This window comes from Salmo salar, chromosome 11, assembly GCF_965601325.2.
Source record: "Salmo salar chromosome 11, fSalSal1, whole genome shotgun sequence".
Classification (NCBI taxonomy): Eukaryota; Metazoa; Chordata; class Actinopteri; order Salmoniformes; family Salmonidae; genus Salmo; species Salmo salar.
Window position 1 is genome coordinate 45515894 of NC_138301.1, and position 17233 is coordinate 45533126.

Sequence of the window (17233 nt, forward strand, 5' to 3'; positions counted from 1 at the left end):
TTGATGGATTTAAATCTTTATTGACACAAATCTAACTCTTTTTGTAGCCTACAATAAATAACTTTTGTTTTCATGGGTCATTGGGATAGCCATTCTTCAGGCTTTATTCATCACTAGTGGGACATCCAGGGGGACAGACCGGGCCACATGAGGGCATGGGTGAATACACTCAAACCCATACCCATGGTGACAGTCATGGGTGAACACACTCAAACCCATAGTGACAGTCATGCCTTAAAAATAATGACAAAATGTCAACAGGTCAGTGGTGGTATAGTCCAGAGATTTCCCCCAAACTCAGTCCTGGGCTGCGCCGTGCACATTTTGGTTTTTGCCCTAGCACTACACAGCTGATTAAAATAAAAATAAAAAACTTGTTAAGCTTTGAATATTTTTTAAAACAGCTGTGTAGTGTTAGGGCAAAAACCACAACGGGGCCCCAGGATCAAGTTTGGAGCTTACCGTAAAACACTGACCCCAACTAACACACGGCTGTTAGAGAAGCAGGTGCCTTTTCAATGTTCTTCCCCCGTCAACAGACAACCATCTAACATGTCCATCAGTGGAGGCTGCTGAGGGAGGACGGCTCATAATGATCGGAGCGAATGGAATGGCATCAAACACCTGGAAACCATGCGTTTGATGTATTTGATACCATTCCACTGATGCCGCTGCAGTCATTACCACGAGCCTGTCCTCCCTGATTAAGGTGCCACCAAACTCCTGTGGTGTATATCAAACTAAGGGGACTGTCCAGGACGGTGTAACCTTCTCCAGTTCATTACTGCTGCCATCAGGGGACTGTCCAGGAGGGTGTAACCTTCTCCAGTCCATTACTGCTGCCGCGATGCATCCCGGGAATGAGAGCCTCAACTCTGTAATGTTCATCTCAGCAAGCACCAATAAAATAGACAGAAACCATGAAATGGAATATGGACCTCCATACAAAACAGACAATTGCGTGAAATGACTTTGAACCAAGTGCATATCTAGTGCTATGGAAGGTGCTAGATCAACCCCTGCAACTACTGCCAATGGAGACATTCAAGGTCATCTTTTTTTTGTAGTCACAGAACAAGTGATTGATTGAGATATATCTCAATCTTCTGAGATGCACAGCACAACTGCAAAACAGACATCCTGGAACACCAACCGTTGGTATAATGCAATTCCACCTTCCAGGCTCTAATACCAGACACCCTGTCTGTTCATGATGAGATATCAGATAGAAATGTATTGTGTAGAACATACACTAGTCAGGAACAAGAGGTAATCACGTCACCTCTATATGTATTATATAGCATTTCTACCTGTTACATCCATTTTCTTTGCCACATAAGACATTCGTGATCGGACCGTCTCAAATAGTACTGAGGTACCCATGTTCTAGACGTTACACTTCACTGAATTTACCCCCCGGGTTCCATTTGACCAAGGGTGGTAGGATCCTCTTACCCGTTCTCTCGTTTTGATAGGCAGGTCACCAGAAATTAACATAAAACGACGAGGGACTGAGTGGCAGCCAGACTCTGTCCAGTCACAGGTTTTACAACAATCTGATGAGCATGCCTTCCATTAGTCATTACTCCTGCCATTCAACAAGACGGTACAGAATGAGGGATCAAACTCCCATTTAGAACAGAATGAGGGATCAAACTCCCATTTAGAACAGAATGAGGGATCAAACTCCCATTTAGAACAGAATGAGGGATCAAACTCCCATTTAGAACAGAATGAGGGATCAAACTCCCATTTAGAACAGAATGAGGGATCAAACTCCCATTTAGAACAGAAACTCAATAGAAAAGAGCATTATGCAGAAACACAGCTGAGTTGCGTTCTCCCCCATGTCTAAGTAACTTATCTTAGGGTAGAAACAAAAGACCGTAGGTGTGAACTCAGATCCAGGTCTTCATGAATTCTATACAAGTGTGTTTCTCGACATCAGAGGTTAATATGGCTTCCCAAAGTTTGTGTGGTGTGATTGTGTAAACCCAGTGACTGGACAAGCATAGACTGAAGGAGACAACCATCCACATTCTTACCAGTATCACCATTCAGTCGAAGCACCCGATCATTCCTAAGAAACACACACTGAACTCTTTCTGTTGAAAAAGGCTGAAAGCCAACCTTTCTTCTGACCCGACTGAAAACCTTTCAGACCCTGGTGAAGAACTCATATTGCACTGCAAGATGGGCTAGGTCATTATGTTCCTAAAGTATACCCCCCTCTGTTCCCCGTCCATCTCCTGACCTTGGTAGATTGCGTCACTCAGAGTGGAGGTGTTGTGTTTGATTCCGGCTGTGTGGAGTTCAGTTAAAACATTCTTACAATTTAACTTGGTGTGATTAACTCCACTCCATTCGACCAGAGAATGTCGTGGTCCATTGTCGTGGTAACGGATAAATCAACCGTACTGGACTACTGCTTCCCTTTGATGATGTTAATGCTGAATGGTTAAACATATACGGCTCGGTCTGTTAAAATAGTGAGAGACGGTTGAAAACACACAGTAAAAACAATGTCAAAAAGCATAGTTCAACTGAGAGAGGATTGGTTATCATATCATTCTTAGAGAATACTTTATATCATTAATATTTGTTGAAATCAGAGACCAAAACATTATAGAAAACAAGACTAGTTAGAACAGAACAAAAAAATACTTTACACCTTTCAGAGCTTTCTTTGCTGAAAATAAAACTTTGTCTTACTCTCTAAAAAGTGGATGGACAGAAACGGGGTTGGGGGGTGTAGGGTCCCCCTCCATTCATGCAATCTCTCTTCCCTTCTCTCACTACAGATACCAGTCAGTAGTGGTTTTCTCTGCCCCCCCCTCCTCCGCTCTCTGTCAGTATGACGTCATGGCTCCCTCTCCCCTGCAGCTGTGTGTTGGTTGTCCTGGTCTCTTCAGTAAGCGCCATAGCGATCCTAACACAAACACAACAAGCTGGGTCAACACATTAACATCCATCTAGTGATGTTTTCCTATCAATACTAGAGAACAGAGCGGTATGTTTTCCTACCAATACTAGAGAACAGAGCGGTATGTTTTCCTACCAATACTAGAGAACAGAGCGGTATGTTTTCCTACCAATACTAGAGAACAGAGCGGTATGTTTTCCTACCAATACTAGAGAACAGAGCGGTATGTTTTCCTACCAATACTAGAGAACAGAGCGGTATGTTTTCCTACCAATACTAGAGAACAGAGCGGTATGTTTTCCTACCAATACTAGAGAACAGAGCGGTATGTTTTCCTACCAATACTAGAGAACAGAGCGGTATGTTTTCCTACCAATACTAGAGAACAGAGCGGTATGTTTTCCTACCAATACTAGAGAACAGAGCGGTATGTTTTCCTACCAATACTAGAGAACAGAGTGGTATGTTTTTCTACCAATACTAGAGAACAGAGTGGTATGTTTTCCTACCAATACTAGAGAACAGAGTGGTATGTTTTTCTACCAATACTAGAGAACAGAGTGGTGATCATTAGGAGCCAAACTGAAGAAAACAGGGAGAGACCACCTGGACTTGTTCAATACAAATGCTCAATTTATGTTTTCAGTTGCAAAACATTTTCTGTTGTGTGTCCTACTAGACAGTAGACAGGACAATAGAGTTTCTCTGTATGTGTAATTGTATTGTGTTGAGGTGTCTCTGGTCCTGTCACCTGTATGGTGTTCATGACGCCGTTGGCCAGCACGGCCATCTTGCCCGCCACAGTCTTCACCCCCTGTTTGAACTGAGCAATGTCTGGCCCCGTCGGCAGCACACTCTCATAACCTGCTGCCCCTATAGAGAGATCACAAACACACACACATACATGAACAAATACTCAAACACACTCTCATAACCTGCTGCCCCTACAGAGAAAGAGAGAGAGATCAAACACACACACACACACACACACACACACACACACACACACACACACACACACACACACACACACACACACACACACACACACACACACACACACACACACAAACAAATACTCAAACACACAACATGAACCCTTACCTGTGTCACGGTCACTCCCGTCCCCAAACAGGTCAGCAGAGCTGATGGATGTGTTGCCAGACAGGCCCTCCAGACGTGTCTTGGCCTCATACTCGGGAATGACAGAACAACACCATCTCATTAGACTAGACAACACCATCGCATTCGCTTGACTAGTCAACACCAACGACACAATCTCATTAGTTTAGGGTTGATCCCATTTAGACTGCTCCATTGTTTGGTCGATATGCTGTTGGTCAACAGATTTCTTTAGCTGAATAGTAGTAAAATATATATATAATAATATCATGGTGTACAAGACACCTGTCTGATTGGACTGATCCATTGTAGAGGCCGTGGGGATGGAACAGTCCATCTCTAAGACATGTGCTACTGAAATTCTATATGGTTATATTACATAAGAACAATGGTGCAACACTAATAAAAATATTATTTTATAACAAATGTGCTTGGATAGCGGTCGCTGTCCGCGGTTCTGAAACATCAGTGCGCTGTTGAATTGGCGCCTTTTCCTAAACCATGTTGCTATGTGGATAATAGCAAAGTTAACCAGCATATTGGTGTTGAGAACAATGCGGCGGAGACAGCAGTGGAGTGAGGAGATGAGGAAACAGCACTTGCCTTAATTGTCTAATAACAAAATGTCGGATACAGCAATTGTACAAATGAGGCAATAAAAAATAAAAAACGTTGCTATGCTTTAATAAAGGATTTAGAATTAGTTTCATTAGAAGAGCCTCTGGGACTACACTGGACAAAAAAGGAAAGGTCCCAGAAATGTTTCATAAGCAACCTTATTTCTCTCAAATTTTGTGCACAAATTTGTAGACATCCCTCTTAGTGAGCCTTTCTCATTTGCCAAGATAATCCATCCACCTGACAGGTGTGGCATATCAAGAAGCTGATTAAACAGCATGATCATTACACAGGTGCACCTTGTGCTAGGGACAATAAAAGGCCACGCTAAAATGTGCAGTTGTCACTCAACACAATGCCACAGAGGTCTCAAGTTGAGGGAGCGTGCAATTGGCATGCTAGTTGCAGGAAAGTCAACCAGAGCTGTTGCCAGAGAATTGAATGTTCATTTCTCTACCATAAGCCGCCTCCAACATCGTTTTAGAAAATGTGGCAGTACGTCCAACCTGCCTCACAACTGCAGACCACGTGTGTGGCGTCTTGTGGGCGAGCGGTTTACTGATGTCAACGTTGAGAACTGAGTGCCCCACACATGTAGTGGGGGGATGGTATGGGCAGGTATAAGCTACGGACAACGAACACAATTGCATTTTATCGATGGCAATTTGAATGCACAGAGATACCGTGACGAGACCCTGTGGCCCAATGTTGTGCCATTCATCCACCACCATCACCTCATGTTTCAGCATGATAATGCACGGCCCCATGTCACAAGGATCTGCACACAATTCCTGGAAGCTGATATTTTCCCACTTCTTCCATGTTGCCCATTGAGCATGTTTGGGATGCTATGGATCGACGTGTACGACAGCGTGTTCCAGTTCCCGCCAATATCCAGAAACTTCGCACAGCCATTGAAGAGAAGTGGGACAACATCCCACAGACCACAATCAACAGCCTGATCAACTCTATATGAAGGAGATGTGTCGTGCTGCATGAGGCAAATTGTGGTCACACCAGATACTGACTGGTTTCCTGATCCAGTCCCCTACTTTTTGTTTTTAAGTATCTTCTGGTAGAAAGAACAGACGACTCTCGGTCGACCAATATTTGTATTTATTTTACGGGGACAGCCCTACATTAGCTAGACTAGTCAACACCAACAACACCATCTCATTATACTAGTCAACACCATCTCATTAGACTAGTCAACACCATCTCATTAGACTAGTCAACACCATCTCATTAGACTAGTCAACACCATCTCATTTTAAAGTAGAAACAGAATGAAACAAACAGGCATTATATTTTTGCTCTATTATAGTGGCCACTATAGACATCCATCAAGTGCACAAGGCTACATGTGTGCAAAAATAACATTCACTGAGTAAAAAATATAATAATTCCCCCTCATTCACACACAAGTGTTACTGTCAAGTTCAACACAACTAAGCCATATCTGTGGGCTACACATTATTACATTGTACACTTTCTGCCTGTGGATATCTGTTCTACAATGTTCCAGCAGAGCATGAGACCCTTTGTTGGCAAAATGGATCTCTTTCAGACAGAGAGTGCACCTAGTCTACCCCTTTTATCAACTGTATTGAAAAAGTGAGAAATAGGGAAAGTATGTGGTGTTCCTTTCACCTCGTGGTATCCAGCTTAAGCCAGGTCCAGCTACACTTGATCCCTGAATCCACTTGTTTAACAAGCAACGCCTCATTTTCACCTAATTCTCTCATTCTGAAAATTAATACTATAGCGAATTGGTTAGGTTATTAATGTTAGCTCATCTGATGTTGTAACGTCAGCTAGCTAATGTTACCTGTCTGACTTTAAAAGCCAGCTAATTTTCATAAACTCAATTATTTGATCAGTTAAGTTGGCTAATGTTGCTCAACATTTCTCTGGCTGGCTAGCTAACGGATAATTCAATCCAGCTAGCAAGATAACGTTACTTAGCAACGCTAACAATACTTGTTCCACCACATTTTCTCCCTCACCTCAAACTATCCAAATGCCAATTGTTTTTCAGTTACAGCTCATGAGGCGCTGATGATGTAACTAGCAAGTTGGTTGTCTCTTCAGTCGCGTGCTGCATTCTGTTGTTATGTGACCGATTGGCTGAGTCTTGGATACAGCCAGTATTGCTCCAAACGCCCATCACTCGTTCTCTTACAGCCAGTAGTGTGATCCAAAGCCAAGGCACCCCCACACCCAAACTTCTCTCATCGGATCTACATGAATCACGTAGGTCACCTATTTTTGATTCAAAACGGCTAATTTTGCCGAAAGGTGGCTAGTTTGCATCCCTGCATACTATACTAGTCAACATCATACTAGTCAACACCATACTAGACTAGTCAACACTATACTAGTCAACACAATATTAAACGCCATACTAGACTAGTCAACACCATACTAGTCAACACCATACTAGACTAGTCAACACCATACTAGTCAACACCATACTAGACTAGTCAACACCATACTAGTCAACACAATATTAAACACCATACCAGACTAGTCAACACCATACTAGTCAACACCATACTAGTCAACACAATATTAAACAACGCCATACTAGACTAGTCAACACCATACTAGTCAACACAATATTAAACAACACCATACTAGTCAACACAATATTAAACAACACCATACTAGTCTAGTCAACACAATATTAAACAACACCATACTAGTCTAGTCAACACAATATTAAACAACACCATACTAGACTAGTCAACACCATACTAGACTAGTCAACACCATACTAGACAACACCATACCAGACTAGTCAACACCATACCAGACTAGTCAACACCATACCAGACTAGTCAACACAATATTAGTCAACACCATACTAGACTAGTCAACACCATACTAGACTAGTCAACACCATACTAGACTAGTCAACACCATACTAGTCAACACAATATTAAACACCATACCAGACTAGTCAACACCATACTAGTCAACACCATACTAGTCAACACAATATTAAACAACACCATACTAGACTAGTCAACACCATACTAGTCAACACAATATTAAACAACACCATACTAGTCAACACAATATTAAACAACACCATACTAGTCTAGTCAACACCATACTAGTCAACACAATATTAAACAACACCATACTAGTCTAGTCAACACAATATTAGTCAACACCATACTAGTCAACACAATATTAAACAACACCATACTAGTCTAGTCAACACAATATTAGTCAACACCATACTAGTCAACACCATACTAGTCAACACAATATTAAACAACACCATACTAGACTAGTCAACACCATACTAGTCAACACAATATTAAACAACACCATACTAGTCTAGTCAACACAATATTAGTCAACACCATACTAGACTAGTCAACACCATACTAGACTAGTCAACACCATACTAGACAACACCATACCAGACTAGTCAACACCATACCAGACCAGACAACACCATACCAGACTAGTCAACACAATATTAGTCAACACCATGCTAGACTAGTCAACACAATATTAGTCAACACCATACCAGACTAGTCAACACCATACCAGACTAGTCAACACCATACCAGACTAGTCAACACCATACCAGACTAGTCAACACCATACTAGACTAGTCAACACAATATTAGTCAACACCATACTAGACTAGTCAACACCATACCAGACTAGTCAACACAATATTAGTCAACACCATACTAGACTAGTCAACACAATATTAGTCAACACCATGCTAGACTAGTCAACACAATATTAGTCAACACCATACCAGACTAGTCAACACCATACCAGACTAGTCAACACCATACCAGACTAGTCAACACCATACTAGACTAGTCAACACCATACTAGACAACACCATACCAGACTAGTCAACACCATACCAGACCAGACAACACCATACCAGACAACACCATACCAGACTAGTCAACACAATATTAGTCAACACCATACTAGACTAGTCAACACAATATTAGTCAACACCATGCTAGACTAGTCAACACAATATTAGTCAACACCATACCAGACTAGTCAACACCATACCAGACTAGTCAACACCATACCAGACTAGTCAACACCATACTAGACTAGTCAACACAATATTAGTCAACACAATATTAGTCAACACCATACTAGACTAGTCAACACCATACCAGACAACACCATACTAGACTAGTCAACACCATACCAGACTAGTCAACACCATACCAGACTAGTCAACACCATACTAGACTAGTCAACACCATACTAGACTAGTCAACACCATACTAGACAACACCATACTAGACTAGTCAACACCATACTAGTCAACATCATACTAGTCAACACAATATTAAACACCACCATACTAGACTAGTCAACACCATACTAGTCAACACAATATTAAACACCACCATACTAGACTAGTCAACACCATACTAGTCAACACAATATTAAACAACACCATACTAGACTAGTCAACACCATACTAGTCAACACAATATTAAACACCACCATACTAGACTAGTCAACACCATACTAGTCAACACAATATTAAACAACACCATACTAGACTAGTCAACACAATATTAAACAACACCATACTAGACTAGTCAACACCATACTAGTCAACACAATATTAAACAACACCATACTAGACTAGTCAACACCATACTAGTCAACACAATATTAAACAACACCATACTAGACTAGTCAACACCATACTAGTCAACACAATATTAAACACCACCATACTAGACTAGTCAACACCATACTAGTCAACACAATATTAAACAACACCATACTAGACTAGTCAACACCATACTAGTCAACACAATATTAAACAACACCATACTAGACCAGAGCAGCGGTTGTGTTATTAAATGCGGCCTGCCTTGCTCTACAGGTTTTCGTTCAGTTGACAGGTGGCTGGTATTTGTTGGCAATACAGCGGTGTAACTTTACCTCGGCGTAGCTCTCGCGGCCGAAGAACATGTCGGAAGAGATGGCCTTGGCGTTGGCAAACTTCTGCCGGGCCTCGCTCGACTCGGACACGGGTGCCGCCTCCTCTGCCTTCCGCCGACTGGGCCGTTCTCCGATAGGCTGGATGCTGGAGATGGTCACCTCCTCTTTAGGCTCCTCCTTCTCCAGGGCCCAGGAGGAGGTGAAGGAGGCCACGCCCCCATCAGAGTCCCACCGCGAGCCGAAGCCGTCGCCCGCCGTGAACGGGTTGTCCTTGTACCTGTCCCAACAAAACACACACACAGAGGCAGGAATAGATCCAATGTTGGTCAGGTAGGGATACACAAGGACACATTCATAATGGATTAGATCTGAGGAAACAGAGGTAGATGAAGGCTCTACCCCTAACCCACAGACCCAAGGCTCTACCCCTAACCCACAGACCCAAGGCTCTACCCCTAACCCACAGACCCAAGGCTCTACCCCTAACCCACAGACCCAAGGCTCTACCCCTAACCCACAGACCCAAGGCTCTACCCCTAACCCACAGACCCAAGGCTCTACCCCTAACCCACAGACCCAAGGCTCTACCCCTAACCCACAGACCCAAGGCTCTACCCCTAACCCACAGACCCAAGGCTCTACCCCTAACCCACAGACCCAATGCTCTACCCCTAACCCATAGACCCAAGGCTCTACCCCTAACCCATAGACCCAAGGCTCTACCCCTAACCCATAGACCCAAGGCTCTTAGATAATTCTGAAATGATTGGATAGGTGTCTTAGCAAGATGAAGACAAGTATATCAAGCCTATCTGAAGGCAAGTTGGATCCATTACCGTATTGTTAATACCAATCCAATCCTTTCAGCTGTATAATCTAACCCCAGTGCCTGGGAGGTAGCTAGCTTGGAAGTCCATTTGGAATTGGACAGAAACCCGTTTTTCCACTACTACTCCTTAGGAGAAGACATTCTGATCTGTTTGGGGTGTGACGTACTTAGGGGGTCCGGAGGAGAAGCCCGGCTCATCCAACATGTCCAGTTTGGAGCGAGGCGAGGACTTGGCCCCCAAGGGCGTCTCCTGCTCAATCACCTGCATCTCTGACATCACTGAGTGAGATATGGTGCTGGAATACGCAGAATACACACACACTTAAGTCATGTCCACACACAATAATGTACTGCAACACAATCTACACACACACAGACACCGTAAACACACAAACACCACTGAAGTTAAAGCCACACTCTGTAACATGGCATCCATCAAAGAGTGGGACACCAACCAAAAGCGTAAATAATTAAAAAGGAATACTTTGTGATTTTTGGCAATTAGGACCTTTATCTACTTCCCCAGAGTCAGATCAACTCCTTTATCTACTTCCCCAGAGTCAGATCAACTCCTTTATCTACTTCCCCAGAGTCAGATCAACTCCTTTATCTACTTCCCCAGAGTCAGATCAACTCCTTTATCTACTTCCCCAGAGTCAGATCAACTCCTTTATCTACTTCCCCAGAGTCAAATCAACTCCTTTATCTACTTCCCCAGAGTCAGATCAACTCCTTTATCTACTTCCCCAGAGTCAGATCAACTCCTTCCCCAGAGTCAGATCAACTCCTTCCCCAGAGTCAGATCTACTCCTTTATCTACTTCCCCAGAGTCAGATCAACTCCTTTATCTACTTCCCCAGAGTCAGATCAACTCCTTTATCTACTTCCCCAGAGTCAGATCAACTCCTTTATCTACTTCCCCAGAGTCAGATCAACTCCTTCCCCAGAGTCAGATCTACTCCTTTATCTACTTCCCCAGAGTCAGATCTACTCCTTTATCTACTTCCCCAGAGTCAGATCAACTCCTTTATCTACTTCCCCAGAGTCAGATCAACTCCTTTATCTACTTCCCCAGAGTCAGATCAACTCCTTTATCTACTTCCCCAGAGTCAGATCAACTCCTTTATCTACTTCCCCAGAGTCAGATCAACTCCTTTATCTACTTCCCCAGAGTCAGATCAACTCCTTTATCTACTTCCCCAGAGTCAGATCTACTCCTTTATCTACTTCCCCAGAGTCAGATCTACTCCTTTATCTACTTCCCCAGAGTCAGATCTACTCCTTTATCTACTTCCCCAGAGTCAGATCAACTCCTGGATACCATTTTTATGTCACTGCGTGCAGTTTGAAGGAAGTTGCTAACTAGCCCTTGCGCAATTTCTTACTAGCATTAGCATAATGACTGGAAGTCAATGGTATCTGCTAGCAGATACCCATAAACTTCCAGTCATTGCGCTAACACTAGTTAGCATTGGCTCACAAAACTCTCTAACGTCCTTCAAATTTGACACGGACTATAAAAATGGTATCCACGAGTCCATCTGACTCTTGGGAAGTAGATAAAGGGCCTCATTGCCAAAATCCCGAAGTATTGTTTAAGCAGGAATACTATAGCCTACAGTAGCACATGCAAACAGGCATCACTCATTTGCTATTTGTAGTGCTCAAGGAACGCTTATTCCATGAGAGAAACATTACTGTTCTTTGAAAACATGGTTTGAACACTGATAACTTGATTACCTGCGGTTGCCGAAGCCCATGCCCAGTCTCTCAGCCTGCTCTCTCTTCTTACCCTCCATGTTCTGCATCTTCTTGTTGTCCATCTTCCTGTCAATCTCCAGCTCCTTGTAGGCCAGGCGCATGGAGGCCACACTGCAAAAAGAGACACATTTGTCAATTGTTCTACATTAATTTGCAACAATTTTGCCGCTTGGAATTTTAGAAAATTCTCCTCCCGACCATGTCGTTCTCCTCGTAAAATGATTAACAACATTACCCTCCGTGTGTTAAATGTATTAAGACAATTTTTTTATGGTCCATAATTGTCGGTTACACGATAATTCAATTATTGCGCCAGCGGATGTCACTACTTGCTGTCCTCAAGGATCCCCTCTATTCACTTTCTGTACGCAGAAGTAGGCTGCATTATTTGCAGCCTGATTTAACCAACCTCTGAACAGTCTGACCATGAGAAGACAGCAAATTTTAATTTAGTGTAAACACTAAACAGCAGAATGTGGGGCGGAGGTGTTCCCATGCTCTCTGACTGTCAAACTGTGGTTCACTCACATAGACTCCTCTGCCTGTTTCTTAGCATCCGCTGCTTGCTCCTCTCTCAGCTTCTCAGCTACCTGGGCCTGTTTCTCCACCTCCGAGAAGCTCTTACTGCTCACCTTCTGGGCCCCCAGGCCCTTCTTAGCACCCAGCTGTAGGGAGAGGAGCACAGAGGAGATGGTTACACACAGCTGGGGACAGATGGAGGAAATGACTGCCCCCCCAGTGGAAAAGTGGTAGTATTACATTCATGGTTTGATCAACGCACTTGATTCATTAGCCAGGTTTGGTGGTTCTGATTTGGGACATTTGTTTTTCTGGTCAACGTGACTTATTTACATTTACATTTAAGTCATTTAGCAGACGTTCTTATCCAGAGCGACTTACAAATTATCCAGGAACAACACCGAGCCCTAACTACATGCCAGATCTAGGGCTCCACGTGTTTCCTAGTCAGATCACGTGACCAGCCTAAACCCTGCTCCTCATGCGGAGCTCCCTGTCTGAATGCTGAAGGGGTTGTAACCTACCCCTTTCTTAGTAGTGCTGGGCTTCTTTTTCCCAATGATGGATTGCTTCACATCTGTAACACAAAGATCATCATTAGAACACTGGTGGACAGCGACAGGCCATGGACTCACGAGTTGTAATCGCTCTGCATAACTTTGAAAAAGGATTGCAAGTCGCACACACCAATGTTAACCCCTACAAATGCATAGCCGTGCCCCCATACATGTGAATGCACAAACCGTTGTACGTTTCCCCTCTGTTAAAAGGTGCAAACATTCAGTACCCTTAGCAGACGCTACACAAAGAACATGTCAGCACACTCAGATGAGAAATAGCATTCCAACAGTCCTTTTATCCAGTCAGAGCAGTTTCAAGACAAGCCATGTGCTACAGTCAGCAGTCTTATATCACTGCAGCTGAAGGACAGCACCATTGTCATACACCTGACAGTAAACTAGTTTAATGTCTGTTGTATGTTATTCTAAAGTTATGGGACATACAGATACTACAATAAGGATTCACCCCATTGGACTTTCACATTTTGATACGAAGCAGAACTGAAATGATACGCACCAAATCATTGATCCATACCAAATACTCCATGTCAAACTGAAAATAAAATGATATAAAATGTTCACAAATTAAGAAACAATAACTCAAATATATTGATTGTTGAGCAGAAAACATTTGTCTAGCAAATCACACAATAAGTTGCATGGCATCAGTGTGTGAAATAATAGGGGTCAACATGATTTTAATGACCCTTTCTTGGTACCCCAAACATACAACCTCTAAGGTCAGACACATTTCAGTTGAATACATTCAGTTGTACAACTGACTATGTATCCCCCTTTCCCTCAGTGAAGTAGTGCATCTCAAGCAGAGATTCAACCAACGGGAGCTTTTCAAATGCCTCATAAAGAAGGGCAGCGATTGGTAGATGGGTAAAACAAATGGCAGGCACTGAATATCCCTTTAAGCATGATCAGGTTATTAATTCAGCTTTGGCTGGTTTATCAAACCACCCAGACACAACAAAGATACAGACGTCCTTTCTAACTAAGCTGCCGGACGGGAAGGGAACCGTGCAGTGATGTCATCATGAGTCCTACTGTGACTTTAAAACAGCTACAGGGTTTAACGGCTGTGACGGGACAAAACTAAGGATGGCTCAACCACATTGTAGTCACTCCACAATACTGATCTACTAAGGATGGCTCAACCACATTGTAGTCACTCCACAATACTGATCTACTCTACTAAGGATGGCTCAACAACACTCCACAATACTGATCTAAATGACAGTCAAACGAAGGAAGTCTGTACAGAATTTTATCCCTCACTTTGACATGAGACTATTTTGTGTAGATTAGTGATGTATTTAAATGTAATATTTTTCATTTTATAACACAATACAACATGAAGAAGTCCAATGGGAGTGAAAACTTATGACACTGAGTCGGCTAGGTCTGTGACCGAGGCTACATGTTGAATGAAAGGCACTGTAAGCCTGCTAGGTCTGTGACCGAGGCTACATGTTGAATGAAAGGCACTGTAAGCCTGCTAGATCTGTGACCGAGGCTACGTGTTGAATGAAAGGCACTGTAAGCCTGCTAGGTCTGTGACCGAGGCTACATGTTGAATGAAAGGCACTGTAAGCCCTGCTAGGTCTGTGACCGAGGCTACGTGTTGAATGAAAGGCACTGTAAGCCTGCTAGGTCTGTGACCGAGGCTACGTGTTGAATGAAAGGCACTGTAAGCCTGCTAGGTCTGTGACCGAGGCTACGTGTTGAATGAAAGGCACTGTAAGCCTGCTAGGTCTGTGACCGAGGCTACATGTTGAATGAAAGGCACTGGAAGCCTGCTAGGTCTGTGACCGAGGCTACGTGTTGAATAGGGGTTGTCTGACTGTTGTATTAATGTTAGGAGACTGGAAGAAGGAAGAAAGCCTTGGCAGTCACACATTTTACTTAGAGCTGGGAGGGAGGGGCTTAAGCTTGCGTGTCACAATCAGGTGAGGTGTCAGTCAAGCACAGAACCAACCATGCTTCCTGAAAATCTGGCCAGCCAATGGGCTAACGGCAGCTATTAAAAAGGTGTTCCAATCACCTTTGGGTAGCTGTGGTTGATCTGACGACAAACGCATGGAGTCCTCTACGGACAAAGCAAACACAGGTGTTACTGAGGACTCCATGGTCATATGGAAAACCTCCAGTGACTGTATTACAGGGTGGGCTGTGTATGGGAGGGGTAGGGACAATTTGGTTCCTGGTCCAAACGTCTAAATAAGGGGGGAGGGGTCTCCAATTCTGGGAAGAGCCAACTAGGGCAGGCTTGCCAGAATATCGGGGGGGGGGGGGGGGGGTTTACTGTGGATGTTGAGGTCTGTAAATGGCTGAGACCATCACCTATTCCTTGTTTTTAAGGACAGCAAAGATCATTGAGAGGTGAGGGGAGGAGCCATTGTCATGTGAAAGGAGGCAGAGGAGGAACAGGATGTTGGCTGATGACTTACCTATAGTGACTTTGGGAGATTGCTCAGTGCTCAGTCCCTCAATGCTTGGCCCTTCCTCCAGCTCTGAGAATGTCAAATACAATCACAGATCAACTGTCTAATTCAACCTCAGAAACATATGGGAAAGCTCCAGACGAAAGGATAGGAGAGGGGGGACTGTGTGTGTGTTTGTGTGTGTGTGTGACTCACGAGTGCTGGCGGTGTGGGGGGCTTTGGGTGTGTCCTCCAATAGTTGAGGAGTGAGGGTTCCATTGTGTTCTGTCAGGGAAGTAGCCGTCACGTCCCAGCTGATTGAAGGCTGCAAACACACAAATTCAGTCACATTAAATAACACAACACATACACACAGAACTAACACTACTGCACACACAGAATGAACACAGAAGCACAAAACACTTGTGTGATTTGAACAGTAGACCTCAGGCCTACCTGAGTATGCTCAGCAAAGAAGTCTGTCTGTCTCTTCTCTGGGGCTGCAGGCTGGCTACTCACACTGGATGGGTCAATCCACAGCTGAGAGAGAAAGAGGAAGGGTTAACGGACACCATTCACACAGCCAACTGACATTTACTCCTGAGGTACTGACCTGCTGCACCCTCTACAACCACTGTGAATATTATTTGACCCTGCTGGTCAAATATGAACGTTTTAACATCTTGAAGAAAGATTTGGCCTTAATGGCCATGTACTCTTATAATCTCCACCTGGCACAGCCATAAGAGGACTGGCCTCCCCCCAGAGCCTGGTTCCTCTCTAGGTTTCTTCCTAGGTTCATGCCTTTCTAGGGAGTTTTTCCTAGCCACCGTGCTTCTACATCTGCATTGCATGCTGTTTGGGGTTTTAGGCTGGTTTTCTGTATAGCACTTTGTGACATCTGATGATGTAAGAAGGGCTTTATAAATACATTTGATTTAGATGGCCCAGAGCCAAATCAACCCTTGGCCTCTATAGATATAAACATCATAAGTCTATACCCACTAGATTTGGGAAAGGAATATGCTGGTCATAGGGGCCGTTTTGATTTCCCATTTTAAATATAGCTCAGCTCTATAACACCTGCTTAAACAGTTTGGCCCAAACTGAAGACCATAGTTGATGATTTGAAACTAGTGAGTTAAAATATGAAACACCTCTACACACTCACAGCACATTCAAATCTGAATTGGTATCTGCAAAAGCCTTGTGAGGACCTGGAAGTGCAGCATGCAGCTGCACCAATAAGAACAGCTATGGTGTTTGTGGGTAATTATGTATCGTGTGGTCTATCCACAAGACATTAATTAATGTTGCTGGTGACATCACACGTGGAGTTTGCCCACTCGCTGGTGACTCAACAGGCCAATGTGTAGCTGATATGGGTAGCTGTGAGAGGGACGAGAGAGGGGGAGTTCGTTGCCTTCTCAGTGGAGGAATAATATCACAGTAGGAATATATAGATAACCATAAGAAATAATAATATCAGTAGTAATATATAGACCTATAT

General features: G+C 43.5%; 1 protein-coding gene across 3 annotated transcripts in view; it reads right to left on the reverse strand.

Annotated features, from left to right (window-relative positions):
* Window positions 1-17233, reverse strand: part of LOC106594301 (ADP-ribosylation factor GTPase-activating protein 2) — a 26971-nt gene continuing 9738 nt past the window's right edge. Inside the window, exons 5-17 of one of the 3 annotated variants that reach the window (XR_014379390.1) lie at window positions 16180-16263; window positions 15940-16048; window positions 15751-15813; window positions 15345-15389; window positions 13256-13308; window positions 12741-12877; window positions 12192-12323; window positions 10619-10747; window positions 9623-9899; window positions 4028-4118; window positions 3675-3796; window positions 821-2929; window positions 1-768 (exon numbers count right to left, since the gene is read on the reverse strand). Coding sequence is in view for 1 of the 3 variants with exons in the window: in XM_082957975.1 (XP_082814101.1) it covers window positions 2909-2929; window positions 3675-3796; window positions 4028-4118; window positions 9623-9899; window positions 10619-10747; window positions 12192-12323; window positions 12741-12877; window positions 13256-13308; window positions 15345-15389; window positions 15751-15813; window positions 15940-16048; window positions 16180-16263 (1263 nt within the window). In the remaining 2 variants the exon portion in view is untranslated. Of the gene's footprint in view, window positions 2930-3674; window positions 3797-4027; window positions 4119-9622; window positions 9900-10618; window positions 10748-12191; window positions 12324-12740; window positions 12878-13255; window positions 13309-15344; window positions 15390-15750; window positions 15814-15939; window positions 16049-16179; window positions 16264-17233 lie in introns of all 3 variants that reach the window. The other 2 variants (XR_014379391.1, XM_082957975.1) reach the window with 2 other exon arrangements.